General features: G+C 46.2%; 3 protein-coding genes across 6 annotated transcripts in view; all 3 read left to right on the top strand.

Annotated features, from left to right (window-relative positions):
• The first annotated feature begins 363 nt into the window (after window positions 1–363).
• On the top strand, window positions 364–2644 carry LOC127224412 (class I histocompatibility antigen, Gogo-B*0101 alpha chain). The gene is made up of 5 exons (XM_051187457.1): window positions 364–433; window positions 662–931; window positions 1112–1291; window positions 1959–2234; window positions 2640–2644. The coding sequence occupies exons 1-5, from the start codon at window positions 364–366 to the stop codon at window positions 2642–2644; spliced, it is 801 nt and encodes a 266-aa protein (XP_051043414.1).
• A 3152-nt stretch (window positions 2645–5796) lies between these two features.
• Window positions 5797–8815, top strand: LOC127224389 (patr class I histocompatibility antigen, B-2 alpha chain-like). 2 transcript variants are annotated; one of them, XM_051187430.1, is made up of 6 exons: window positions 5797–5871; window positions 6041–6316; window positions 6687–6827; window positions 7280–7555; window positions 7646–7750; window positions 8518–8815. In XM_051187430.1, exons 1-6 carry the CDS (start codon window positions 5802–5804, stop codon window positions 8520–8522), a joined length of 873 nt encoding a protein of 290 aa, XP_051043387.1. In that variant the 5' UTR covers window positions 5797–5801; the 3' UTR covers window positions 8523–8815. The 2 variants fall into 2 exon arrangements, with proteins under 2 accessions (XP_051043387.1, XP_051043385.1); XM_051187428.1 differs by having other exon boundaries at window positions 6552–6827; window positions 8518–8644.
• A 17643-nt stretch (window positions 8816–26458) lies between these two features.
• Trim39 (tripartite motif containing 39) overlaps window positions 26459–27676 on the top strand; it is a 99809-nt gene continuing 98591 nt past the window's right edge. For 2 of the 3 annotated variants that reach the window (XM_051187412.1, XM_051187411.1), the window contains exon 1: window positions 26462–26941. In XM_051187412.1, the coding sequence (XP_051043369.1) occupies window positions 26489–26941 (453 nt within the window). In that variant the 5' untranslated portion in view covers window positions 26462–26488. Of the gene's footprint in view, window positions 26942–27676 lie in introns of all 3 variants that reach the window. The other variant, XR_007834703.1, reaches the window with a different exon arrangement.

The following is a 27676-nucleotide window of genomic DNA, read 5'->3' as shown; positions in this document are numbered from 1 at the left end:
ATAACCATTGAAATCTACACGATGTCCAAGGACATGTAGAGATTTTTGACACCAAAATGCTTGAGAATTACTGACTTTCTGAGTTCTGGGCTGGGCTTGAGGATGTTGTGACCAGGACCAAAGGGATAGAGATGGGGTGGGGGGTGAAGTAAAGCAACTGGGCTCAGACACTGATCCCAGGATGCAAGGCCTCACAACTGGATCCAAAGTTTGGGAAGCAGGGCCCTATTTCTTTTCCAAGAGTTCATCTCTCCATGACCCAACCCACCAGATCTACATCACCACCTTTGGGAATTCTTAGCGAAGCCAGTCAGCCACATCAGTTATAAAAAGTCCTGACAGAGACACCACTCATCTCGGAGGATGAGGACATCTAGACCCTGTGCCCTCCTGCTGCTGGTGGTGGCCTTGGCCCTGACCCAGAACTGTGCAGGTGGGTGTGGGACCTGGAGACAAATGGCCTTTTGGGGAGCAGTATGCAGCACTGGGAATCCTTACCTCTGCCTCTCCTCCATCGCCTAACAAGACCCTTCCTGTTCTCCCCAGCTGGATGACCCTGTCCCTTTCCCTTTCACCACCCCTACTCTGCTCCCTTTCCAGCCCACCAACCTGCCCTGGGTCCAGGCAGAAGGGTCAGGGTCTCGATGTGCTTCATCCCCAGGCTCACACTGGCTGCAACTTTTCGACGCCTTGGTTTATGGGCCAGATATCTGGGAACCCCGGTTCATCCATGTCTGCTATGTGGACACCACACAGGTCATGGGATTTGACAGCAATGCAGCGACTGCAAAGATGCAACCTCGGGCTCCTTGGATGGAGCAGGAGCCACCTGAGTACTGGGAGGAAGAAACAGAGGATGTCCTGCACAAGTCACAGAGTGATCGAAAATTTCTTGAGGTCCTGATGAAATACTACAAACACAGCAAGATCGGTGAGTGACCCCAGATCACAACCCCTCCATGCCCTCATGGTCCTGCCCAATTTGCTCCACCCCAGGTCCCCAGGCCCAAGGTTAAGCCACAGACTGTGACCCAGTTAGAGGGTTAGTTTGGGACAAAATCTGGGAAGGTTTGAAGCAGCAGTGACTGATAGCTGAATGGGGGTGGGCCAGACTATCCCACCATACAGAAGGTGCTTGGCTGCAATGTGGAAAATAATGGGAGCTTCCTCCACGGTCACTATCGGTTCACCTACTATGGCCACGATTACATCACCCTGAATGAGGACCTGAGCACTTGGACTGCAGAGGGCAAGGCAGCGCAAATCATAAAGGACAGCTGGGAGAAAGATGGTGAGGCAGAGAGCTGGAGGACTTACCTGCAGGGGAAGTGTGTGGAAATGCTTCGTAGATGCCTGGACCTAGGGAAGGAGATATTGTTACGCTCTGGTAAGAGAGGCTCTTGCCAACTCCTTCTTCTGAGATTAGAATTCCCATCTCCTGAGGCCTCCTCCTCAACAGGGAGCAGCTGGAATACTTACCCTATCTTGCATCAAAGGTATAAGGCTGCTCCAGAGTTTCATGACTCAACATGAGAGAGAAATTCTCTCTCCAGAGGGTTCATCCTTCTCCCAGGATAGTCCTGTGTGTCAATTAAGCAGCTGCTCCCTTCCATAACTTCATTGGGAATCATGGCCTCTCTCAGGCCTGTTCACTGTTCATGAACAATGGCATTGAATGTCTGACACCAGGGTTCCTGAGTCTCTCAGACCCGCCCAGACAGAACCAGAAGTCCATTTACCTAGAGGGAGATTCAGAGTCTCCTACTCTGTGCTGGCCTTGTGATCATTCTGAAATTTCCCAAGGAATACATCATCCAGTTCCTGAGTTTAGACTGCTGTGTGAATTCTGCTCCCTCCCTTGTCCACCTCTCCCATCCTTTCCAGAGATGGTCACATGTGCACTGCTCAGGCCCCAGCAGGAATGCAAAATACCTGAATTTTCCAATTGTTCCCCTCAGACCCTCCCCAAACATATGTGGCCCATCAAGTGAGACCTGGAGGGGATGTCATCCTGAAGTGCTTGGCCATGAACTTCTACCCTGCTGAGATCACCCTGACCTGGCAGAGGGATGGGAACAACCACACCTGGGATATGGAACTGGGAGACACCAGGCCTGCAGGGGACGGAACCTTCCAGAAGTGGGCAGCTATAGTAGTTCCTTCTGGAGAGGAGCTGAAATACACCTGTCACGTGAACCATGAAGGGTTACCTGAACCCCGCATACTGAGATGGGGTAAGGGATGGGTTTGAGCAAGAGTCTGTTGTCAGGTAATTGTGAGCCCTTTAGAACTAGGGTTGAGAGCAAGGGTCAGAATCCTCACTCTTCCTTCCTCTCCCTCATTAGAGCCTCCTCAGCCAACCATCATCCTCATGGCAATTCTTATTGGCCTGCTTCTTGGAGCTCTGGTTATGGGAACTGTGGTGATTTTTCTGATATGGAAGAAATAAAGGTAAGGAAGGAGCAGGATCTGAGTTCTTGTCTCCCAGGGGATTGTACCCTGACCCCTAAGAGGAAAGTTGTAGTCACACAGAGATGCTGGGGTTTGTGTACTGACATTAACTCTATTGTAAAGCATAAAACAAATAATGGGCAGACCCATCCCCTTATTGATGGAGACCTGTTTCTGATTCCCCACAGATTGATGGGGGGGGGGTGTCCTTCTGTATGCTGTGAACATATGTTTCTCTAATTGGCTGATGAATAAAGCTGATTTGGCCAAAGGACAGGCAAGATGTAGCCAGGCAAGAAGTGTAGTAGGTGGGGCTACCATACTGGGTGAATTCTGGGAAGAGGGATGCGGAGAGTGAGTTGCGAGGGAGATGCCATGTAGCTGCCAAGGAAGGAAGAGACCTGGACATTACTGGTAAGCCAAGACCACATGGAGATGATACACAGGTTAATAGAAATGGATTAATAATTAAGAGAGAGCTAGACAATAAGAAGCCTGAGCCACAGGTCAAACAGTTTATAATTAATATAAGCCTCTGTGTGTTTATTTAAGACTAAATGGCTACAGGACCAATAGGGACAGGAACTTCTATCTACAAATGCATCCATATCCTGTTTCCACCCAGCTCTCTCACTTCCTGTCTGTCTGTACAGACCTCCAGACCTCTATGGTTAGCTAGTGTCAAGCTCCATTCTCTGATCTTCAGACAGGCTTTATTTGTACAAGTAAGATATCACCACAACAGATGTCACAGAAAAGGTCCCTACTGAGAACAGACCTACAGGAGGCCAGTTATGTACAATCTTCCATTATGTTTCCTCCTCCTTCCATGGAGCTGCAGTCACAGTTCTAGAAACTTCCCTGGGGTTGAACTAGGAGTTTCCTCCCACTCATCTCATGACTTTCATGGTCTCTCGCTGGTTGCTTCTTCCCACAGGTGGGAAAGAGGCAGCTATAATATGGCTGCCGGTAATTAAGTGGAAGGTGGTTCTAGAGACCCTTGGAATAGAATAGACAGATACCCATGGAGAGGCTCCCACATTTCTTTTTTGGACCTATTGCTGTGGGCTCTTATGAGAACTTACTCTGTACTGCTTTAGGGAGGGACAGTGCCCAGGGATCTGACGCATCTCTCCCAGAAGGATAGGAAGTGTTCAGAGAACACATTGCTGAGCTATGGTGATCTTTTTTCTTTCTTTCTTCACTCAGGATTTGTTCTTAATTATTTCCTTCTATAGTGTGAAACACCCACCTTGTGTGACTACAATAGCTCCTGACTTTTCTTTCCGAAACTGGCATCTAACTGTGTCCGAGTGTCTGTCTCCTGTCAGCACTGACATAAAGAAATGAGTTCAGTCTAGACGTGAGCACGACTCCTCTCCACACTGACAGTGTGTCTTCCGAGCCATCTCTCCTGATCCAGGACAGGCAGGCCTGGGAGATCTCTGTCAGAGACTGAACTTAGTTTCCAGTGAACTATACATTTATTCTTCCTTCTTGAAAATGCGGATGTGGATATTTTGGTAGTGTTGTTTGGTAAATTCTTCCCATGGTTTGCTTAGTGGGTAAACCCAATCAAAGCAAGATGACTAAAATAGTATCTCTGCCTCGAGAAGTTGAAATCCATCTTTCCATCTTCTCTATCCTCTCTTTCTATCCAACCTCTATCCAACCTCATGTTCAAACCTGTTAATGCCTCCTCCTAATAAACTTGAACTTTGCTTCATACTGGTAGTTCTTAAGTTCTTCTTTTTCAAGTCAAGAATTTCATCTTCACTTGAATAGAGGACTCTGAACAGAGCTCCTCGCCTGCTACACACACAGCATGAAGCTGTCTCCACCCTACATCAAACTGCTACTGCCATCGTTCCTGTGGCCACAAAGGACTGTTGGCTGGTTTCCTTGACTGCCAGATGGAACAACACTCTGATTTCCAGGAAGACATCCACTGGTTCCCTAAGTCACTCATTTTGCCTCAAGAAAACTCCTTGAGATCTAATTGAGGTGAACTGATTTTGGAGTGAGAGCCGGAGGAGAAAACTCAGTAAGCAGAATATCTGGATTCAAAGAGTTGCCGATTCTTGAACTGGTTAAGAAGACTGACTGCTCTTCTTGATGATGGGGTCAGTTCCCAGCACCCACATAGTGGCTAACACCATCTGTAACCCAAGCCCCAGGGGATCCAACAATCTCTTCAGGTCCCCTCAGACACTGAACATATGTGGTACAAAGACATACCTGCAGGCAAAACACTCATACACATAAAAAAAAATTCAATAAAGTTGCTGATTCTATGCATGACATACTCCAAAACGATAGAAGGTATGGGAAAATGGCTCCTTTTGGTATAATGTAAATCTCAAACGCTGCTGTCTCTCTAGAATCACTCCTCAGATTGATGCCTCACCTGTGTCTTACTGCAAACTATAGAGTGAAAATTATAGTAACTGTAAACATTAAGGGGAAGTTATATGCACATTATGTATATATGATTGACAATCACTTTATTTGAGGTAATATACAGATTTGCACACAAAGCTGGCCACACATCCAGAAACAGAATCAACACTCCATCTTCACTTCAAGTCCAAGGTAGAATTCAAGAGCCCCATCTAAATAAATATTAATACATTTTTATTTTGCTGTGGTATCAAACATGAGTATTCACAATTATCAGATAAGAGCTTTAAAATATTTCGCCTACATATGTAGGTAAGGCAAGCTGTTTGTTTCATGTTCAACAGGAATAACAGGTTAAATGCAGAAAGCATATATAAAATCCATCAGCCTTTACTGAAACAGATTAAGAAAAGGACTTGCAAACTTGTGAAGTGCAAAAAAAAAAAAAAAAAAAAAAAAAAAATCCATACTGTTCATCTGGAAATTTTGTCAACATAATGGATTTGTTAATATTCTAAACAAACTGAAAACATGTTACAAGATTTTAGTTTCTATTGTTATTTATACATATAACTCACAAAAAAAAAAAAAGTTTTCCTTGGGGAAACTCACGAAATCTTAAGAGCACATGGAGATCCTGAAGCCAGAAAGTCTGAGAACAGCTGACCTAGACAACTCTTAAGAGACAACATGAGAAAAGCTCTTGGGAGGCAGGATAAACACCCAGGTCCCTGGTCAGGACAGCAGGTGGCTGAGAAAAAAAAAAAAAAAAAAAAAAAAAAACAGCCCTGGAGATTTCCGCTCGCCTACAGAGTCAGATTCTTCTGCCTAGACACTTATGACGCGAAGATAATGCCCACTCCCATTGGGTGTACGTTTTCGGCAGACGCCAGTACGAGCTTCCGGGTTCTAAAACCCCCCGCAGAGCTCAAATAGTCTCCAGATCTGAGATGGGGACAGCACCGCGCACGCTGCTCCTGCTGCTGGCGGCCGCTCTGGCCCCGACCCAGACCAGCGCGGGTGAGTGTGGGTTCAGGAGGGAAACGGCCTCTGCGGGGAGGGAGAGGGCGGGCACCAGAGACACCCAACTTCCTGTCCCGACCCCCTGCTCCTAACTCCCCTCTCGCCCCGCACACCAGATGATCCTGGGAGGGAGATGGAGCAGCTGTCAGCTTCTTGCTTCCTCTAGGCTCACACTCGCACTCGCTGCGTTATTTTGGCTCTGCCATGACCCAGCCGGGACACGAGGAACCGCGGTTCATCGCCTTCGGGTTCGTGGACGACACGCGCTTTGTGTGGTTCGACAGCGATGCGATGACACCTAGAGAGGAGCCGCGGGCAAAGTGGATGGAAGAGAATCCACCCGAGTACTGGGAGCGTCAGACCCGGATTGCCAAAGCTAACGCGCAGATTTTCCGTGATAATCTGAGGACCCTGGTGCGATACTACAACCAGAGTGAATCAGGTGAGTGGCCCCTGAACGGGTCACCTAGTCATGTGTCTTGGATGGCCTGGCTCATAAACACAAGAATAGTGCCTGGCACATCTCCTACACCCCACAGTGCTAGAGAAATCCTCCAGTCTCGAGCGGAGGGGGTGGGGGGGCACCACTCTCACTTTTAGTCCTCTTAGCCTTAGGGGCAAAGCTAAGAGCAGTGAGCTGGGTCAGGCCCCTGGAGCTGATTACTTTTGCCCTCCAGGGTACCACAGCATCCAGTCCATGCGTGGCTGCTATATGGGCAGTGATGGGCGCTTCCGAGGTGGGTACTACAGGATAGCGTATGATGGCACTGACCACATCTCTCTGAACGAGGACCTTCTTTCCTGGACTGCAGCAAACAAGGTGGCTCTAATTACCCAGCGCAAGTATGAGGCAACGAATGAGGCAGAGCACCACAGGGCCTACCTTAAAGTTACATGCATGGAGTGGCTCCGCATCCATCTGGAGAAGGGGAAAGAGATACTGCAACGTGCAGGTACTAAGAGGCAGCAAACACTTGGCTCCCTGCAAAGACACTTCTCTCCCTTCTGGTCTAGCCTTGGTGAATCTTCTTAGGTTCTCTCTAGACAATTAGAGAAGCCCCTGTCTTGCTCCCCAGGGTGGGAGAAGCCAGTTCCTACTGTAACTAACCTCACTCCAGCAGCCTGGGACATTAGTTGGAGACTGTTTCTGCCCCCATTCCAGTGTCTTTGGAAGTTTGGTCAAACTTAGAATTCTGAGTCACCCGGCCTCCCCCCCCCCCCCAGGTCGGAACCCAATGTTTCTCTCAGAGACTTGGAACCTCTTACTCTGGGCTGGCTCCAACTGGTTCTAGGTCTTTCCAGGGTACAGAGTATCCTAGAAGCCTGGGTTTTGTGCCTCCTTTCCCACCTCAAGTGTCCTGTACATCAGTGAAGGTAATGCAGTTCCTGAACCTCTGAATTTTAGATCCCCCAAAGACACATGTGACCCATCATCCCAGACTTGAAGGTGACATCACCCTGAGGTGTTGGGCCCTGGGCTTCTACCCTGCTGACATCACCCTGACCTGGCAGAAAGATGGGAAGGAGCAGACCCAGGACATGGAACTTGTGGAGACCAGGCCTGCAGGGGATGGGACCTTCCAGAAGTGGGCAGCTGTGGTAGTGCCTTCTGGGGAGGAACAGAAGTACACATGCCATGTGCAACATGAGGGGCTGCCTGAGCCCATGACCCTGAGATGGGGTAAGGAGGGGTAGGCTATCAAGGAAAACAGGAGCCCTGTGGCAACCCCGAGTAGAACCAAGGCCCCTCACTTTACCCTTTATTTCCCAGATCCACCTCCTCAGCACACATACTCCATTGTGGGAATCACTGCTGGCCCAGTTCTCCTTGGAGCTGTGGTCACTGCTGTGTGGAAAAAGTTACCAAGGAGGAAAGGTGAGAAGATCGGGGTCTGTTCTTTATTGTGAATGTACATGGTATCAGTATGTTCATGTGTGCCATGGTACGCATGTATAGATCAAAGGACAACTTTGTAGAGTTCTCTCCAGGTTTATGTGGATTCTGGAGATCAAACCAGGTCAACAGGCTTGCATAGCAATCACCTTTACCCACTGAGCCATTTGTAAGGAAACACACACTTTGCTTTGCTGTGCAAATCATGTAAAAATAAGAAACTGTCTATTACCAATGTGACTATGGCCCTGAGGACCTTGCTCCCAGCCCCTACAGGTTAGAGATCCCTCTAGAGACACTGACCTCCAAGAGAACAGTTGGTCCTCTTGCACAAATCCCTTCCTGTTGCTTTATCTAGCCCTGAGATCTGCATCAAGTTCAAGATACTTCCCCATGTCCCAAGATTTGTTGTCATGGCCCTGTTGCCTCCATGGCTTCTCACAAGTTTTGTTTCTACAAGCAGAGAAGTGGCAGCTATGTTCAGGTCACCTGAGTTTGGGGAAGGTCTAGCCCTGTGACCCTTGTGACATTATAGACAGGAGACCTTAATTCCAACCTCCCATTCTCCTATGGGCATTTAATGCTTCTAAATTCTAAGGCACAGGAGAACCTGAAGTCAGAGACAAGAGTGGCAGTGGGCAGGACCATGTTGTTAGGTTTCTGGGTTTGGAATGCAGGTGGATGAATACAGTGGACTACTCAGTACCACTACTCAGTGACCTGCATTTTTCATGAATTTTCCTCTGCAGTGTGACTATGGAATTGAGCCATACAACGGTGAACGCACTATGTCATGAAGAGCTCCTGACTTCTTTTTCTGCAATTGTCGTCTGACTGTGTTCACTGTGAGATGTCAGCAAATGTGAGTCTATTCAGGCAAACTGGCATTAGAGTTCTCTGCCTGTCTACTAAGAACAACATCTAGATATGAATCTATTAGGAATTCTTACCCCAGGGTTGCTTGGTTTACTGTAGACGAAGTTTCCGACCCATCCAGTCCCAAATAAACACACAGAGGCTTATATTAATTAGAAACTGTTTGGCCTGCAGCTCAAGCTTCTTATTAGCCAACCCATTTCTATTAATCTGTGTACTCCATGTGGTCTTGGGTTACTGGCGATGCCCTGGGTCTCTTTCTTCCTCGTAAGTTACATGGTGTCTCCCTTTACATTGGCCTTATTTGCCAATGGACAGGCAGCCAGTTGTTTCTGTCATTTCTCATATTTTTTGGAAGTCATTTGTTCATACTTCCTGCTTACTCAGTTAATATTATTCCCTTCTCAGTTATCTGAGGAAACTGAAGATTATAGTATAGTTATAGTTTTCTCCTTGTTTAACAAACTCAATAAAGAAATTCACTAAAGATGTGTTAAGTGTAATAGGTTTGAAAGACATTAAAAGATAATGTAATAAATGCAAATTAGAATAGAAAATAAATTAGGTGTAAGACTGGACTCATTAAGAATGGAATTATTTTCTCTGAGTTTGTCAAATGCTAATGGACTAGACATTGTTAATGTACTTATTGCTTATACATATTGTACATATATATTGTACTTATTTATACAGTTTTATTAGTTATAACCTTTTTTATTTTTAGACAAAAAAGGGGGGAAGGATATGTGGTGATATCTTGCTTGTACAAATAAAGCTTATCTGAATATCAGAGAATGGACCTTGCCACTAGCTCACCATAGTTTAGTGTACAGCAAGTTATTTAAAACTTGGGAGAAGAAATAAAACTAGAACATTCCAGAATCTACTCTGCTGTATGGGTCTGTTTGGGTGGGAAGAGAAAACTGAGGATCCAAACATGGATGGGGCTGTTACCCAGCTGGTGCTCAGCCCACTGTAGATTTAACCTGGGTCATCTTTGCTTCTCTCAAACTCGTCCAACCAGTATAGTTTCCTCCCACCTGAACCTCTGATCACAGGGACCTAGCTCCAGCCCTGGGCCTTATCCTATGTGTAGGGTCATACACAGTAAAGACTGCATGTGGCAGGGCAGCCAGCATCAGGTCTCATTTCAACCTTCAATCCCCAATTTACGTTTCTTATTCCTGTGTGTAAGTCTTGTCCCGTTCCTCTTAATGTCCCTTTTTCTTGAACAGCAACAGGTGTTTTGTCAGGCACTGCCTTGTAGAGAGCTGCGAAGTGCCGCGCCTTAAAGATGGCACTGGCTTCCACCTTCCCAATGGGGAGCCCTCTCTGTGGTAAACAAGTCCTTATTTGGCTAAGCCTGTTCAGCTTGCTTGCTTCCGTATAAGAGCAGCCTATCTGCAGGGTCCACGTGGCTCACTGGAGTTGGTCAGTGCAAGGGGATTTAAGCCTGTGCGAGGCGTTTCCCCGAGGTCGCCAGAAGAAGAAGCATGTTCAAGGATCCTGAATAAACTGCTTGAAGATCTTCCCAGAGTCGGGTTTTTCCTTGCTGGTCGAGGTTGGGCGGGTTTTTCCTTGCTGGTCACAAGGCCAGGGCAGGCCCTGCAGTCTCCAATCACAAGGCACAGACTTTCGTGCAGGCTCATTTCTTAGCTTCCTTCCAGGACTTTCCAGTAAACTGTTCTTTCCTACAGCCTTTATGAAGAAACTGGATTCCAAAGCCAGCAAAAAAGGCTCTGACAGATGCTCATTCTCTGACATGAGTTCCTGCTGCCATTCTTTTAACTCCTTTCCCTGCCACTTAGCCCAAGCAATCCTAACACTCATATGCAGACTCAAGAATTAGAGTATAATTTAGATTCATCCTTGGTTGGAAAATATGACCATTAACAATTTTCTAAACTATATGCTTGTGTTGTTGCAAGGTGCAGGAGGGCTGGGGAAATAGGGAAGGGGAAATCCAAGCCAACTGTTGGACAGCCCAGGCCATGAGCTTGGAGTGAGGGCTTTGTGCTGCAGCTGCCACAGCACAACAATCTGAGGCTCCAATGTTAAAGCTACTAAAAGGGAGGATGGCCTGGAGAGATGACTCAGGTTAAGAGCACTGGCTGTTCTTCCAGAGGACCTGAGTTCAATTCCCAGCAACCACATGTGGCTCAAAACCATCTATGAGATCTGGTGCCCTCTTCTGGTGTGCAAGCATGCATGCAGATAACTGTATACATAATAAATAAAATCTTAAAAAAATGAAAAAAGCTACTAAAAAGGGTAGCATAGCGTACTGACCAATCATTGACCAACATATTGCATGCCATAGATACTGTTTTTGTTTTTACAAATCCTGCATCAAGCAAGTCTGTTAAAGCCACTTTTCCAATAGCACATGCTCATTTCAATTTCTGTGTCACATTTTTGTAATTTTGGCACCACTTAAAAATTTTTATTGGGAGACATGGTAGTGTATGCCTTTAATCCCCCAGCACTCAGGAGGTTACAGGCAGGCAGATCTCTGTGAGTTTGAGGCTAGCCTGGTCTAGAGAGTGAGTTCCAGGACAGCCAGGACTGTTACACAGAGAAACCCTATCTTGAAACACAAAGAAAAACGAAACAAAACATAAAACTTAAGTTTTTGTTTTGTAAATTATGACAACCTGTAATCTACAATCTTTGCTGTTAATACCAAATTTTCATTAGAATAACACAAACCATGTCATATAAGACAGTATACTTATCCAACACATATGTGTCTCCTGATACTCCACTGACTGGCCATTCCCCATCTCACTTTCCTTGGGCCTTTCCTATTCCCAGAGACAATACTGAAATTACCAACCAACCCTACTGTGGTCTCTAAGTGTTTAAGTGAAAGAAATTGCCCCAGCTCTCATTTTAAACCATAAGCTATTCGATGAAGCTAAATGAGAAAGAAATGCTGAAAGCTAGGGCAGGCAAACTAGTTAGCCCAGTTGTGAACATGAAGAAAAAATTCCTGAAGAATGAAATGGCTACTTCATTTTACACATGAATGGTGTGGAAAAGTTGTATGGTCTGGGTAGAAGATTAAACTGACTACATCATTCCCAGAAGCCAAAGCCTAATGCAGACCAGGACTTTAAATGCAATTCTGAAGTCTGAGAGATGTCTGAAGATAGCAAAGATGGTTCCCAAGGTTTAAAGGCAGAAACTGTCTCCATGCCCGTGTAGAAACAGCAAGTTCTCCCCAGAAGATCTAACAACAGCAGGTTTTCAAAGTAGACAATACAGCCATACAGCAGAATATGACTCTGGATTCCACTTTCACAGGTAGAGAAAAGCTAACGCCTCACTTTGTAGGGAGCCGTCCCTGCATTCTCCATTACAAGATGGCACCTGCATCAGGCAGGCACCGAATGGTAAACAAGCTAGTGCGCAGGCGCTGGGTAACTTTCCATCCCTTGGGCTCTGCCTCTCCCGTGGCGTCATATGGTCCAAGGAGGTGCAGCCAGTCAGGGGATGACACGTCCGAGGCGGCGGTTGCCATCCTATATAAGGGATGGGTTTTTGGGAGTTTGGGGTCTCCGTTCTGTAAGCTTATGCTCTCCCTCTCAAGAGGCATTAAAGCTTTTCTGCAGAAGGATCCTGAGTGTGCCGCATCGTTCTTGCTGGCAAGATGATAGCGCGGGACAACTGGTGCCGAAACCGGGGAATCTGAGACCTCGCTATCGTCAGCACCATCGGAGACCCCTTGACTATAAGGAGGATTCAGAACTGCAGGCAGATGCGCTCGGAGAGGTATGTCTTTTCTGGACCTTGGTTTGGGATTATCTCCACTGTGGGAAGGTAGTGTTGAGGCTTTTTGTGATTGTACTAGGGGCCCTCTTGATCTTTCTTGCCATTATGTTTTGTTATCACCGTTACCATAAACTAGGCAAAGATCTTGACTGCAAATGGGCAGACGGAGACTTGAGACTAGGGACAAAGGCGATTTGGAAGCTTGTTATGAATTGCCTCGAAGATGAAGCCTGTAAGGGCGCCATAGCAGAAGGTAGGAGCACCCTTGAAGAGGTTCAGGATAGCATGTCAGAAACCGAGCGTAGTGAGAGGTTGGGCACGCGCAAGAAAAAATCCATCCCTAAGAAGGAAAAAGGCCCCCCGGTAAGACTGACGACAAGGGGGTGTATTTGCCAGACCACAGGGATCCTCCCCCTGTTGTTACATCAAAGGGAGGAGCTGGCTTATACCCTGTACGTGAGCTTGAAGCCTTAAATTTAGATAGCTCTGATGACTCCGAGGAGTCAGGAGATGAGGTTTTAGATACTGAGGAAGAGGCCGAATTAGAAGAGGCTGCTAGATATGAGGAAGAAAGATACCACCCGGATGGTTACAGACAAAACAGCAAAAGGTCTCAGGGACCGTGACATCAACCAGTCCTCTTGCAGGCTGTCCCTTCGGCGCCCCCTGCCTATGAGATGCATCCGAAGTCGTACTCTTTTCTCCCAGATAGGGTAAAAAGAAAGTTGCGCCTCGCTTACCCTGTCTTTGAAGGCGCTGAAGGAAGACGGGTTCATGCACCCGTGGAATATAATCAGAGAAAAGAGCTGGCAGAATCAGTTAGAAAATATGGGGTTACAGCTAACTTTACTCTTGCACAACTAGATAGACTGGCCACGACAGCTATGACGCCAGCCGACTGGCAGACGGTCGCAAAGGTGGCACTTGTCAGCATGGGCCAATACTTGGAATGGAAAGCACTCTGGCATGAGGCCGCCCAAGAGCAGACCAGATCTAATGCGATGGCCTTGACTCCTGAACAGCAACAATGGACATTTGACCTACTAACAGGCCAGGGTCATTTTGCAGCTGATCAAACAAACTACCATTGGGGCGCCTATCAACAAATCGCCAGTTCGGCCATTAGGGCCTGGAAAGCGCTCTCCAAGAAAGGAGGGATTAATAAACAGCTCACTAAAATTATTCAAGGGACCCAAGAGCCATTTTCTGACTTCGTGGCCAGAATGACCGAGGCTGCCGGTTGTATTTTTGGTGATTCAGAACAAGCCATGCCTCTAATTGAACAGCTTATTTTTAAACAGGCCACCCAAGAATGTCGTGCAGCTATAGCCCCGAGGAAGAATAAGGGATTACAAGATTGGCTTAGGGTCTGTAGAGAACTTGGAGGACCCTCACTAATGCAGGGTTAGCTGCTGCCATCCTACAGTCTCAGAAGCGCCCCCTTAAGGGGCCTGACAAAAGAACTTGCTTTAGATGTGGAAAAGCAGGACACCTAAGAAAAGACTGTAAAATGTCAGAAAGGAAGAGAGATCCACCGACTCTTTGCACTCGTTGTGGCAAAGGCTATCATAAGGCCACCCAGTGCCACTCGGTGAGAGATATAAAGGGCAGGATTCTCCCTCCCATGGAAACACCAACAAGCAAGATTCCAAAAAACGGAGCAATGGGCCCTCAGTCCCGGGGCCCACTAAAATACGGGAACAGATCCACCAGGGTGATGGACGAGCCCCCCCTCCCCCCGGAGACGGAACAAGAATGGACCTGCGTGCCGCCTCCGACTTCTTATTAATGCCTCAGATGGGTATACAGCCCGTCCCTGTCCAAACCCCCGAACCATTGCCAAAAGGGAGTATAGGTCTCCTTCTCGGCAGAGGGTCGCTCACATTACGAGGTCTAATTGTTCACCCAGGCACCATTGACAGCCAGCACTCTCCTGAGATCCAGGTGTTATGCTCTAGTCCAAATGGGGTCTTTTCTATCAGTCAAGGAGATAGAATAGCTCAATTACTACTCCTCCCAGGCAGCCCCTATCAAGAGTCGGGGAATAGGCAGATGGGCTCTTCAGGACAGGACTCAGCCTACCTAGTTGTTCAACTCCATGATCGGCCAAAATTGTCTCTATGGGTTAATGGCAAGAAATTTGAAGGTATTTTGGATACAGGGGCAAATAAGAGTATAATTTCCTCTCACTGGTGGCCAAAATCTTGGCCTGTTATAGAATCATCACATTCTTTACAGGGATTGGGCTACCGTTCTCACCCCACTATTAGCTCTTCTACACTCACCTGGAAATCAATGGAGGGCCATCAAGGACAGTTTGCCCCATACGTGCTCCCTCTCCCTGTTAACTTACGGGGACGAGACATAATGCAAGGTATGGGGCTTATTTTATCTAATGAATATTCACCACAAGCTATTAACATCATGAAGAAAATGGGATATGAGTCAGGCCACGCTTTGTGCCCGTCCCGGTGGATACACCTAGAAGTATGATGCTTTTTAGAGAAAAAAGAGATTTTGGGATCTCCGCAATTATTGTTGGTATAGTGGCCGCCACAGCAGTTACTGCAGCCGTTACGGCTTCTGCCCTTGCATTGTCCACCTCGGTACAAACTGCACAGACCATTAATGGTCTGTTGGCCACTGTCTCTGAAGCCTTGGATAGACAGGCCTCGGCAAATACTCAGATACAGGGAGGCCTGATGTTGGTGAACCAACGTATTGACCTCGTACAGGAACAACTAGATACTAGGCTGCGAGCACAAGCTCCCTGGCCTGTGCGTCACCTCCATCCAATATGAGAATTTCATCAAAGCGGCTAATTTGTCTAAAAGCCTTTCTCAGTTTATGTTGCAGAATTGGACCTTTGAATTTGAGCAGACGCTACGTGAATTGAGAGCCGCTATTGTTCAGATTAATTCCACGTGCCTGGATCTGTCATTGACGGAGGGATTGTCATCATGGATTGCTTCAGCTGTCTCCTATTTTAAGGAATGGGTGGGGGTGGGATTGTTTGGTGCAGCCGTCTGCTGCGGATTGGTGTTGCTTCTCTGGCTGGTCTGTAGGCTCAGGAATCAAACTAAGAGAGACAAGGTGGTTATCACCCAGGCGCTTGTAGCTTTGGAACAAGGGGCTTCCACTGATATTTGGCTAACTATGCTTAAGCAATAGGCCGCCGGCCAAACAGCTCTTGCATACCCGGAGCCTAGGCTCACTGCACAGGGTAGAGTGTCTGGCTTGAGCAGCCCATGAGGGATGTCGAGCAAGACATCGCACAGAGAGTTGCCCTGTATGCAGGCTTCTCTGGGAGGCATGTTGTCCTGCATAAGGATTGCCTGCCCTAGTCTCCCTTTCCCAGAAAAACGGCAGAGGACAGGTCGAGAGCGCTTTGGGTCAAGCTAACAGCCTAATGGCAACTCTCGTACATAGTCTTAATGTTTGATTGGGAAGGTACAACCTCTGTCTCTATCCCTCAATATATGGGTGACCTATTTGCTTGTAAATTTGAAGCCTTTTCATTAATTAATAAAAAAGGGGGAGATGTAGGGAGCCGTCCCTGCATTCTCCATTACAAGATGGCGCCTGCATCCGGCAGGCACCGAATGGTAAACAAGCTAGTGCGCAGGCGCTGGGTAACTTTCCATCCCTTGGGCTCTGCCTCTCCCGTGGCGTCATATGGTCCAAGGAGGTGCAGCCAGTCAGGGGATGACACGTCCGAGGCGGCGGTTGCCATCCTATATAAGGGATGGGTTTTTGGGAGTTTGGGGTCTCCGTTCTGTAAGCTTATGCTCTCCCTCTCAAGAGGCATTAAAGCTTTACTGCAGAAGGATCCTGAGTGTGCCGCTGGCGAGACAGTAGTGCAGGACATCACTTCTCACTTCAAAAGACAAGTTAATTCTGTTAAGAGGCGAACAGTTAAGTTACTGCAAATAGAAAACAATGCTCAAATCCTAGGGTCATTAAGAATAACACTAAAGCTCTCTACATGGAAAAGCATGTGTGTAGAAGCATGTGTGCATGACAGCACATCTGCTTAAAATGTGGTTTCTCAGTATTTTAAGCCCATTGTTGAGACCTGCTGCTCAGATATTAGCCTTTCAAAATATCAGTTTCAATGTTCCTTACCACTCGAGAGCATTCAGAGACAAGCAATTAGACTGTGCTTCCTGCTAACGCAACACCCATCCTGTCGACGTGTGGGGTCATCTTGACTTTACAGTCTTAACTACCAAAGAAATGCATTTCACATAGACATAGCTGCCACAGTGATTAAAACTTCCTGCAAAGGGCTCACCACTCTAGATGTCATGATGAATGCTTGTGATTCATGGAAGGCAGCTACAATGTAAGCAGCGTAGAAGACACTGGTTCCAGCTCTCCAAGATGACACTCCAGAAGTGGTTCTCAACCTGTGGGTCACAACCCCCCCCCAAAGGTTAAATGACCCTTTCATAGGGGTGGCATATTAGACATTTACAATTCATAACAGCAGCAAAATTAGTTATGAAGTAGCAACAAAAACAAATTTATGGTCAGTGGTCACAGCATTAGGAAGGCTGAGCACCAGTGCTCTAAAGGATCAAGAATTCAGTGAAGGAAACAGTTCTAGATATGGAAGTATCAGCAGGGCACAGCCACGGAGGTGACTGGAAAAGTGGTCTCGCCAGCGGGGTGGTGTGCACCTGTACTCCCACCACTCGGGAGACAGATGGGAAGACCACAAGTTTGAGGACAGCCTGAGTCTATATAGTCAGACCCTGTCACACAGTATGAGTTTCTTAACATGAATCTTGGAACACACTGCAGACCAGTGGTTTTCAACCTTCCTAATGCTAGGACCTTTAACATAGTTCCTCGTGTTGTGATGAACCCAACCATAAAATTATTTTTGTTGCTACTTTATGACTATAATTTCGCTGTAATGAATTGTAAATATCTGCTATGCAGGATATCTGATATGCAAACTTCCAAAGGAGTCAAGACCCACAGGTTGAGAACCACTGATGTAGACACTGTTCAAAGTGAACTAAGTATTTAGATATTACATACACCAGCTGATAAAGCAGCAGCAGGATTTAGAGGACTAACTCCAATTCTGAACATTGTTTTACTGGGTAAAAAGCCACTAAATACCATTATATACCATGAATAGGGAAGGAAAAATTTTTAAAAGATAAATCCTTGCCAGCTTCACAGCAATCCTCCTCCTGCAACATCATCTTGATTGCTGGAATTATATGTGTGCACCACCATACCTGGCTTTGCTAAGGAAAACTCTTTTGTGAAACGAAGACTTGGTGGATGTAGCAAAATCATTCGATCTTGTTTTCTTTTAATCGCCTTGCGCTTGTCACAAGCTTGTACAACCCAGCTCTTGGGAAATCTAAGAGAAGAATCCTGACCTTACTGCTAGCCTGAACTACAAAATGAGACTCAGTCTCAATCAATCAAAGACCTCAACTACCCCAACTTTAAACAGCCACCACCTTGGTCAGCATCTCTCAACATCAAAGCAAGAACTTCTACTAGAAAAATTACAACTAACTAAAGGATCAAGTGATTAGAAATTTTAGCAACAAAACGTTCAACCTGTGAAGTGTATGCTCTAACAGGAAGACGTAGATGATAAGCAGTGTAATTCAAGACCATTTCAACTAGGAGGTGAGGACAGTTACAGAGGTCAGAAGATGGCCAGGTCCAATAGACTGGAGTCACTATTCTTATTTCAAGTGAGGCAATTTTGAGCAAAACAACGTAAAACTTTGTAAAGGATTGTTCTGGTTCTGTCCTAAGAAGAGAACTGAGAACTCTGCTATGTTGGAAATGTCAGTCTCTCCTCCCAGCATGAGTGGTGGAGACACAGGAAGGGACAGGTATATGGATCTGGTCTGTACATGGACCTAGAGCTCTTCCTAACGAACTATATCAAAGATGGAAAAAAGAATTAAACAGAGATGCACACTATAACAAGAAAACAATGCAGATGCCACCAGCAAAGAAAGGAAGACTGACAATGACATAGGTGAAGAGGGACACGGCAGACAGTGTAAGAGACGCTGAGCTGAAATTCCACTAGTATTTCAGTAAAGTGAGAGGTTGGCAGTGGGACATTTAAGAAAAATGTTTGGGCTGGAGAGATGGATCTGGGTGGCACACCAAAGAAGTGATGGCTACAGAAAATGGGAAGAACAAGGACCAAGCCCTGTGCTCTGGTATAAGCAGTAGAATCAGAGCCCACACAGACAGACTGCCTCATTCCAATGACACATCTAGAAGGCACAGAGAGCAGGAGCCCCAGCTATCACTGGGATGTCACCCAACCTGCTGAAAAGTCAGCTGTCAAATGAGAAATTACTTTGTGTTTGTGACAAGGTTAGTGTAGAATGCTGCTGGTCTGATAATTCCTGTAATAACAAGGACAAAGAATAGGATTCTCGGGCCCTGGTGTGTCTCCTCTAAAGACTACTCAACAGGTACTCTGGAATTCAAGGGCCAAACACTTGAGACTAGATCTAGGGGAGGCCTGTTGTTGTGTAATATTAATTTAAGATGTGTTACACTCATTTATGCTGTAGAATATTTGTTTAATGATGCAAAGATGTGTTACATGTGTTTGATTAAATAAAATTAACCTGGGGTCAGAAGGCTTAGTCAGCAGCTAGCTGACAGGAAGTGGTAGGGAGGAGCATTGTGTAGGTAAGGTTCTTAAGTGAGCGCAGAGCAGGACACCCTGTTTTGGGGGAGACAGGAGCTAGGAGAGGAGGTTAGCTTCCTACTATTCAGCCTCTCTGAGTGAGCAAAAAATTTCACCTCAACCTGAGTTCTGTAGCAGGATAGAGATCTAGATAAAGTTCCCTTTAGAGGCTGTGATAAGAGTCAGTGCCCGAGGGAACAGAATTCCTGCCAGGCTAAAGCATGTGTGGCTGAACCACTACAGATAACTGGAGAATTGCTTAAGGAGTTGCTTAAGGAGCAGCTACTGGATTTAATAAAAAACAGCAGTATGTGTCCTGTTAACTCACAAGCCATCCTGGTACTCAGACACAGGGTCCAAGGAGATCTACAATCAAGTATAGTGGGAGAAAAAAATCTAAAGCTGCACCTGAATTCAACAGAAATTAATGCAACACACTATTGGCCATCATCACAGCAAAAAGTGGCAGCTCTTTAACCTAAATAATGAGATAATGAGAGACCCTATATTTGAATATGTTTGAATAAAGCAGCCACTAAAGGCTGCTGAGCAGCAACTTACATGGTCATGTTTTTACATTAGATACATTTCTTTCAAATGGATAAAAAGCTGGAGAAATTGACAGTAGAACATCAATTAGGATGGGGAAGTAAGTTATTGGCAAACCAGACAGGATAGCTCCCTAGAAAATACCCACACCCTGAAGAAAGTTGTCAAGGATGAATTAACATGTCTAAAGGCCATGGACACTGGCCCTTATTTAACTAGTGGGAAAGGAATGTCAAGGGACCAATTCTGACAACTGGGACCTGATGTCTGTTTTGATGCTAACCAAACACATCCCTTCTCTACTTTCCCCAACAGCCATTTCACTGACTCCGGTCACAGACCTCACACTGCTTTGCTTCTTCTCTCCAGAAGAGCTGAGACACAGTGCTAGTCCATCCTACCAAATACTGAAATCAAAGTAAGAACTTGTACCCCAAATGTGATACACCATTTCAGGACTACCAGAAACTAAACCTCACAACCTCTTAACAATTAGAGAACAAACCATGAGAAACTGCTGAGGCTGGGGGAGACCAGAGTGAAATGTGACCTGATTCACCTATTTGGGGCTTGAAACCAAAATTAATTATGAGGAAGTGATTATAATGATCTATACAGCAATAGGCATACCACTACTCAAGGTTTAGGAAAAGCTGGAAAACCAAATCGAAAACCCCTTCATTTGGAGGATGTCTAGCTCAAATTCCATTGTGGAACTCACTCGGGAAGTAAAGGCTTGTCTAGTCAAAGACAAAAAAGAGCAATTTTTAAAAGGCACACACCCACCCTGCAAGAAATCTTGAAAGAAAAGCAATATCCATTTACATAAGTAAAACAATCTGAATCATCAGTTAAGGCTGGAAGCACTTAAAGGTCTGCATCAAGTTTCAGATGTAAAGGCCAGCATTCAAACACAGGGGAAATCATTTCTATGAAATGAAGCCCTTCACTGAAAAACATGACAACTCTATATAGTACAGACACACTGTGGTTCTGTTTTTTATTTTAGGGTTTCCCTGGCAGTACAAAAAGCTTAAGAAAAACACAAGCTATCCTAATGACAAGATAACCAAACAACTGAGAAAATCCTGACTTTTTTAACCTCTCAGAAAGCTCCTCAAGCAGACTGAAATCCCCACCACCCAGCTTCCCAAAATAGAAAAACGCTCCCAGAGACCAGATGTGAACATCAACTCATGGAGGGACCCAAGGCACAACAGAAAGTGGGGCACGACATGAATGGGTTGGCAGTATTACTTACAATTGCTTATGAACTGCGATATCGTGCCACAGACACAGTGCTAATTCAAACCTATTTGCCTTTTTCTCCACATGCCTGAAAGGGCACTCGAAAGATAGGCACAGGGCAGGTGACTGGAGAAAATTCTCAAGACACAAGACTAAAGGGGGAGGGGACAAGTCCCCATAGCAGAAAGGGTGCCACAGAGGGAAAGGTCACACTGGGACATGTTTAAGGGACAATGGCAATGGCAGAAGACTAGTTAACGGCTTTCAAACTAACTTATGTTAGAAATAAGGTGTTTGTGAACTATAACAACTGCTGCAGCTTATAAGTCCTAATGCCCAAATACGACAGCAGTGAAGCAAAATTAATCATTACCAGATTTACTCTTAAAACCACTGACTACCAAAAAAGAGGAACAAAAAGCAAAACAAAAACAAGAAAAACCCCAAAGAACAGCAAAGATAATCTTTTGAAGTAGATTTGTTGTATTTGCCATTTGTGGTCCCAAATCTTTAACTTTAGGCACTGCATGTTTTCTGACATTAAAAATGGTTTTGGACTCTTTAAGTACGAGGGTTAAAAAAGCCCGTCAGTTGGGGCTTCTCCCACTCGGAGGTGAAGCATAAGGATAGAGGTTAAAGCCAGCCCCAGCTACCTAGTGAGCTCAAGTCTAGCCTGGACTACACAAAGTGCTATCTAAAAAAAGAAAAAAGAAAAAAAAAAAACAAAAACAAAAAAAAAACAAAAATCAAAAACAAGCAATCAAACAATCTCAAAACGTACAGGAATCACTTCCTCTGAAAGGAGGGCACATATTAAAATCCAAATAAGATGCATGCAGTTGCTGCAGCAAAGAGGAGGGGTGTTATGTGGCAGTTTCTGAGATTAAAACCTTGCATCATAGAGGGAAACGTCCTAACACAGGAAGTTTATAGAGAGGAAAAACAACAGAATATCCTAAAGAGATTGAAGTACTACAAGAAAGCACCTTAAGACACAAGCTAAACAACTCCAAAAAGCTTCAGGAAATCCCTGAAATTGAGCAGATTCCCTATATACTTTATAAACAGTAGTCTGCTGAGGACCACTCCTAGACAAACCCACCAGAGGCAGATAATGCCTAGAATAAGGGCATGCTGAACATCCTGGAAGATGCTCAGACCAACTAAGCCACCAGGAAAGGACATAGTCCAACCTTTTGAGCTGTGGCGTATACTCCAGGTTTCTAGCTTTTTGTGAGCCATCACCATGCTGGGATGGACTTTGGTGAATGTGGGTCTTTGAGTCTTCTCTGATCCTGTAAGGAACCCCTCACTCATATTCCTCTAAATAACCTCAGTAAAACTCGTTCTTTGGGGCTGGAGAGATAGCTCGGCAGTTAGGAGCACAGGCTGCTCTACCAGAGAGGTCCTGAGTTCAATTCCCTGCAGCCATATGGTTGTCTGTAGTGACACCTGGTGCCCTCTCTTCTGGCCTACAGGAATACATGCAGAGATAACACTATATACATAATAAATAAAAAAATCTTAAAAATCAGACTTTAGTGACACACATACGTCGATCTAGGCAAGTGCCCTATCTGAGGTGAGCAAGCATGTGTTTATATACCCAGAAAAGGTCTGTCTTACGACAGAGGGACAAGCTGCTACTAGCAGTGTAAATATGCATCCCAGCACTAACCCCTGAGTTCATGTGTACCATCGATCAACTGTCCCTCCCCATCAACTCATTCCTTCCCACAAAGTCTTCAACATCACAGATTTGTGGCACTTCCAAAAAACAGGGAGGCTGCGTAGTTCAAGAAGCCTGGAGCCCACCCACAAGCTCTACCTGCTCTCCCGGGAAAACGTAAAGCCAAAGACCTCAAAGAGCCTCAAAGTGACTTTGGTTCTCACCCAATGTGTACCGAACACTGGATTCGGTCCTCCCGCATCCAAGGAGCTGAGGACGGATGGCGTGAGCAGCAAAAGCCCTGGGCCAGCCCAGTTCTCCGTACTCCCGGCTCCAGCAGGTGAAAGAAAGCATTTCGTGAAGGTCAGCCAACCGGAGGAGAGGATAAGGAGCGCGCCTCACCTCCGAAAGCAGCCAAGATAAAGCACCTACTCCTGGACCATTAAAATGCTAAACTTCAGCCAGTCGGAAGTGACGTGTCAGCAGAGCCTCTCAGGTCAGCCACGTAATCCGCCGCCGCCTTGAAAACAGTCACCCTCTCCCCCAAATTGACCTGGAGACCCGGAAAGTGAGGCCCAGAGCCCATAACTCGTGGTTGCCCAGGCTTCTACGGCTCCCGGCCCCTCTGCGAACGCCCGCAGCAGACACGGTGACAAGGCGGCTTGGCCGGCCGAGACGCGTTGCGGGCCATGGGCTTCGGCGTCCCGCGACGCGCATGCGCGGCCGTCCGTCTCCCGAGGGCTGCTCCAGTCACCTGGGTGCCGGCACCTCAGCCACCCGACGCGGTGGGTTCCCTCTCGCCCATTCCTAGCCGTGCGGATCCTCACCTCCGGCCCTCTGTCGCCACCAGCGGCAGCGCCGGGCTAGGCCCTGCCGGGCCCGGGCGCTCCGAGCGCCCGTCTTCCACGAGCCGCTTCCGCTTCCGGCGAGTATTGTGTGTCGCGCCGCGGGGCGGGGGTGAGGGGAGGAGGAAGGAGGGAGCCAGTGCTCCGGCGGCTCCGCGCCCGGCACTCCGGGACACGGAGCCGGGAAGGTAGGTGCTGCGCCGCCGCCGCGCGAGGCCCAGAGCCCGCCCCTACCGTCCGGCTCCTCACGCCGCGGCCCCACGCCCGGCGAGCGCGTCAGCTGCCCGGCGCGCAACCACAGCTGCCTCCGCCCGCCTCGGGCCCGGAGGACGTTTGCCGCCCCGGCGACGTCAGCGCGTCCGGCGTTGCTTGGCTACCCCGCCGTTCCCCCTGTCCCGCCGCCTCTGGTCTCCCCGGGTGAAACTGACACAGTCACCGCGGGTCTGGACTTGGCAGCAGGCATCCCACCTTCACGTCACACCTCTCTGTCCCTCACTTAGACACGCATCCCTCTCTCCTCCCCTGCCAACCACGACGAGTGCCCCCTCAGTGGTCCTCATGCTCCCGCTGTGGCCAGGAGAAGATGGAGACCCGGTGGCACGGAGTTGTGGATAGTGCTCCAGAGAGGCTCCCGAGGTGGTACCCGACAGTGATAAAAAGGCAAAACGAGGACGCGTCTGAAGTTAGTTCTGCTGAGACAGAGTAATGGAGAGAGAGGAAGCACCAAGCCAGAGGGGTACAAGGCCGTGTTCTGGCTGCCCTCTCCACCACCCTCACCTCCGAATCCTCTCCATTCTTCACTAACCCTGAGCCCATTTCTCTTTCACACTACTTATTTGCCACTTAAGTGTGCATATAATTCTATTCATTGAGGTGAGGATGCTATCTAATGTCTGTAACATTAGGGAGTGGGCAGAGTCACTAGTCAAAATTGGAATCTAATAGGTAGGGAAGAAGCCATCCAACTGAACTTACCTGGATCTGAATTCCTTCCCTCCATTCTCAGGAGATAAGTTACCAACTCTTACTTAAAACTTGTCAATTGAATCATCACTGCCGCCCCAATTCGTTACATGACCACTTTTCTGTCAATGTGTGGGTGCCTACCAGATTTCCTTCCGGTGTTCAGGTCCCTTTCTATCTCAGAAGGGAAGTAGGGGTTATGGAACCAGAGAGGTTAAGTATTGACATCTTAAGGATGAAGTGGGAAGTGACTTTGAGTTCTGTTTATCTCTGGTGGTGTGTTTCCAAGTCTAAGGCTGTATCTAATAGGGCTTTGATTGCTTGCCTCTTTTCATGTGACAAGGTGGTCATACTAAATCCAGGCTGTACTCCAAGCATGTGCCACCATACCTGGAAATTTTCCTTATTTTTTTAAAAATTTATTATGTATACAGTATTCTGTATGCATGCCAGAAGAGAAAACTGGATCGCATTATAGATGGTTGTGAGCCACCATGTTGTTGCTGGCAAGTGAACTCAGGATGACTCTGTTCTTAACCACTAAGCCATTTCTCCAGCCCTACTTACTTTCATTTTATGAGCATTGATTGTTATTTTGCCTGCATATATGTCTATAAGGGTGTTAGATCCTTTAGAATTGGAGTTACAGACAGTTGTGAGCTGTCATGTGGGTGGTGGGAATTGAACCCTGGTCCTCTAGAACAGCAAATGTTCTTAACCACTGAGCCATCTCTCCAGCCCAAATTTCCTTCTTTTAATTCCTAGTCAATCCACTGAATGTCCAAGCAATTACTTATCAGTATCAACCTTGAAAGACTAAATTTGAAGGGTGGTGGCAGGGTACACCTTTAATCCCAGCACTTGGGAACCAGTGGCAGGCTGATGTCTATGAGTTCAAGGCCAGCATGATCTGCAGAGTGAGTTCTAGGAATGCAGGACTTTCACAGCAGTTGAGGGAAGGGGGGCGGGGATGGACTGCCAGCTCTCTTTAAAAAGTCATTGCCCTCTGCTCAATAGTATTCTCTTAGAGTTGAAATGTATTTGTTGTTTTGCAGCCATCCCAGCTGCACACAAGTAGAAATGAGATCCCGGAGAGAAACATCTAGGAGGAAGCATTCTTACTTTTGGCTAATCCATGGAAAGGAATGATTTCACATTTACCTGGAAAGAGTTTGCTGTAGTGTAACTCATTCAATGTGTTACCCTTAGAAAGGGGGGAGTAGCAGACAATCAAGGTTAAGCTGGAGTTAAAAAAAAAAAAAAATCCTAAAACATCTATGTGTTATGCACATAGATTGTTTGTTTTGGTTTTTGGTTTTTCTGAGACAGTGTTTCTCTGTGTAGCTTTGTGCCACCATTGCCCAGCAAGAAGTAGGGTTTTTTGTTTGTTTTGTTTTATGTAGATGCAGTGCCTATATATGAAGTTCTTTTAAAAAATAATCATAATAATGAGTTCCAGTACTGTTAGCCAAAAAAAGAGAGAGAGCAAACAAAACACTTTAAAAATTATCTTATTTGAAAATATTATTTTCAAACAGGATCTTATTGTACAGCCCAGGCTAGCCTCATCCTTGTATTGATCTGATCCTCCTGCCTCACAGTGAGCTACCACACCCAGCCAGAGCCTTAATACTTTGGTTTATATGGCATACCTCACTTCCTAGACTTTCTTCCCTCCCTTTAGAGATCTGAGTATTTTGGCCTGGCCCAGAACTCACTGTGTATAGCCCAGGTTGGCCTTCAATTGCTGCTTTTACCTCAGAAATGCTGGGGTTCTGGGTTTGAGCCACAACATCTACTAGAAAAATATGTCAAGTTAGAGTTAAAGGAAACTTCTCTTTGTAATGACAACAGAGGTGAAAGAAATAACTAGGGACTACTTTTTCTTGCCGAATCAGAAAAAGCAATATATTGGCTAGAAGTCACAAATACTGTAAACAGAGCAACAGATGAGTCTACTCCACAAGATGGGAAAATACCAAGATGGGGCTTAATGGGAGCTAATGTCAGAATAGGAGTAAAAAAAAAAAAAAAACAACAACAACAACGTAACCCTCCAACTAATGTTTTTCTTTTCTGTCTCTCCATCTCCAAGCTAAATAATGGCAGAGACAAGTCTATTAGAGGCTGGGGCCTCTGCAGCGTCCACTGCCGCTGCTCTGGAGAACCTGCAAGTGGAGGCAAGTTGTTCCGTGTGCCTGGAGTATCTGAAGGAGCCAGTCATCATCGAGTGCGGGCACAACTTCTGCAAAGCGTGCATTACCCGCTGGTGGGAGGACCTAGAGCGGGACTTCCCTTGCCCCGTCTGCCGGAAGACATCCCGATACCGGAGTCTCCGGCCTAATCGACAACTGGGCAGTATGGTGGAAATAGCCAAACAGCTCCAGGCAGTCAAGCGGAAGATCAGAGATGAAAGCCTCTGCTCTGAACACCATGAGGCCCTCAGCCTCTTCTGCTATGAAGAACAGGAGGCTGTCTGTCTAATATGTGCAATTTCTCATACCCACCGGGCCCATACCGTCGTGCCCCTGGATGATGCTACACAGGAATACAAGGTGGGCAACCAGACACATGACGCCCGTGTGAGGAAAGAGCATGCATACTCTCTGAGTTAGAGGGGTTTAAGCTCCTGAGGCAAGGCTATCTATGTTCCTCCACATTCCCCTCAGAACTCTATGTACGTAGGTATTCAGTACATCTGGCCAGTTGTCCTCCACAGGAACAGTGAGGAGTGCCCACAACTTTTGTGACTTATTGCAATACAAGAGTTCAGAGTACTGTTGTATATGGCTTTGGACTCTGTCAGATTTTAAACAAACGAGTGAACAGTGTAAGGGTCTGAAAATAGTTTGGAAGAACTGAAAAATATTTTGATTTCTTCATTTATGCCTATTTACTCAGGGTGTTTTTTTTTTTTTTTTTTTTTTTTTTCCCATTTTTTGGAAATAGCTAACTAACATCACTTTAGACTGATATCCATCAGACTAAGTTGAATCAGTCTGTGTCTTCTTCATACAATGGGTAACAAGACATTTAACATTTAAATTGTTAGTGAGGGCACAGGGTAAATGTTTTAGTAATTAAATTTTAAAAAAAAATCAAAGATGGTAAAAGTTTAGTTTTTTTCATTTCATTCTGCTTAATTAACAAAAATCTTGAAAAATATTTCAGGCAATTTACAGTCAAGTTTTCTTTTGTTTATAAGTGGTTAGATCTGAATGGAAGCACAGGTAAAAAAGGATATCAAGACAGGCATGGTGATGCACAGACAAACACTCAGAGGGTGGAGG

Source organism: Phodopus roborovskii, unplaced genomic scaffold (assembly GCF_943737965.1).
Source record: "Phodopus roborovskii unplaced genomic scaffold, PHOROB, whole genome shotgun sequence".
In the NCBI taxonomy this organism is placed as follows: domain Eukaryota; kingdom Metazoa; phylum Chordata; class Mammalia; order Rodentia; family Cricetidae; genus Phodopus; species Phodopus roborovskii.
The sequence above is the reverse complement of the archived record's forward strand: the minus strand, read 5'-3'. Positions and strand labels throughout refer to the sequence as shown.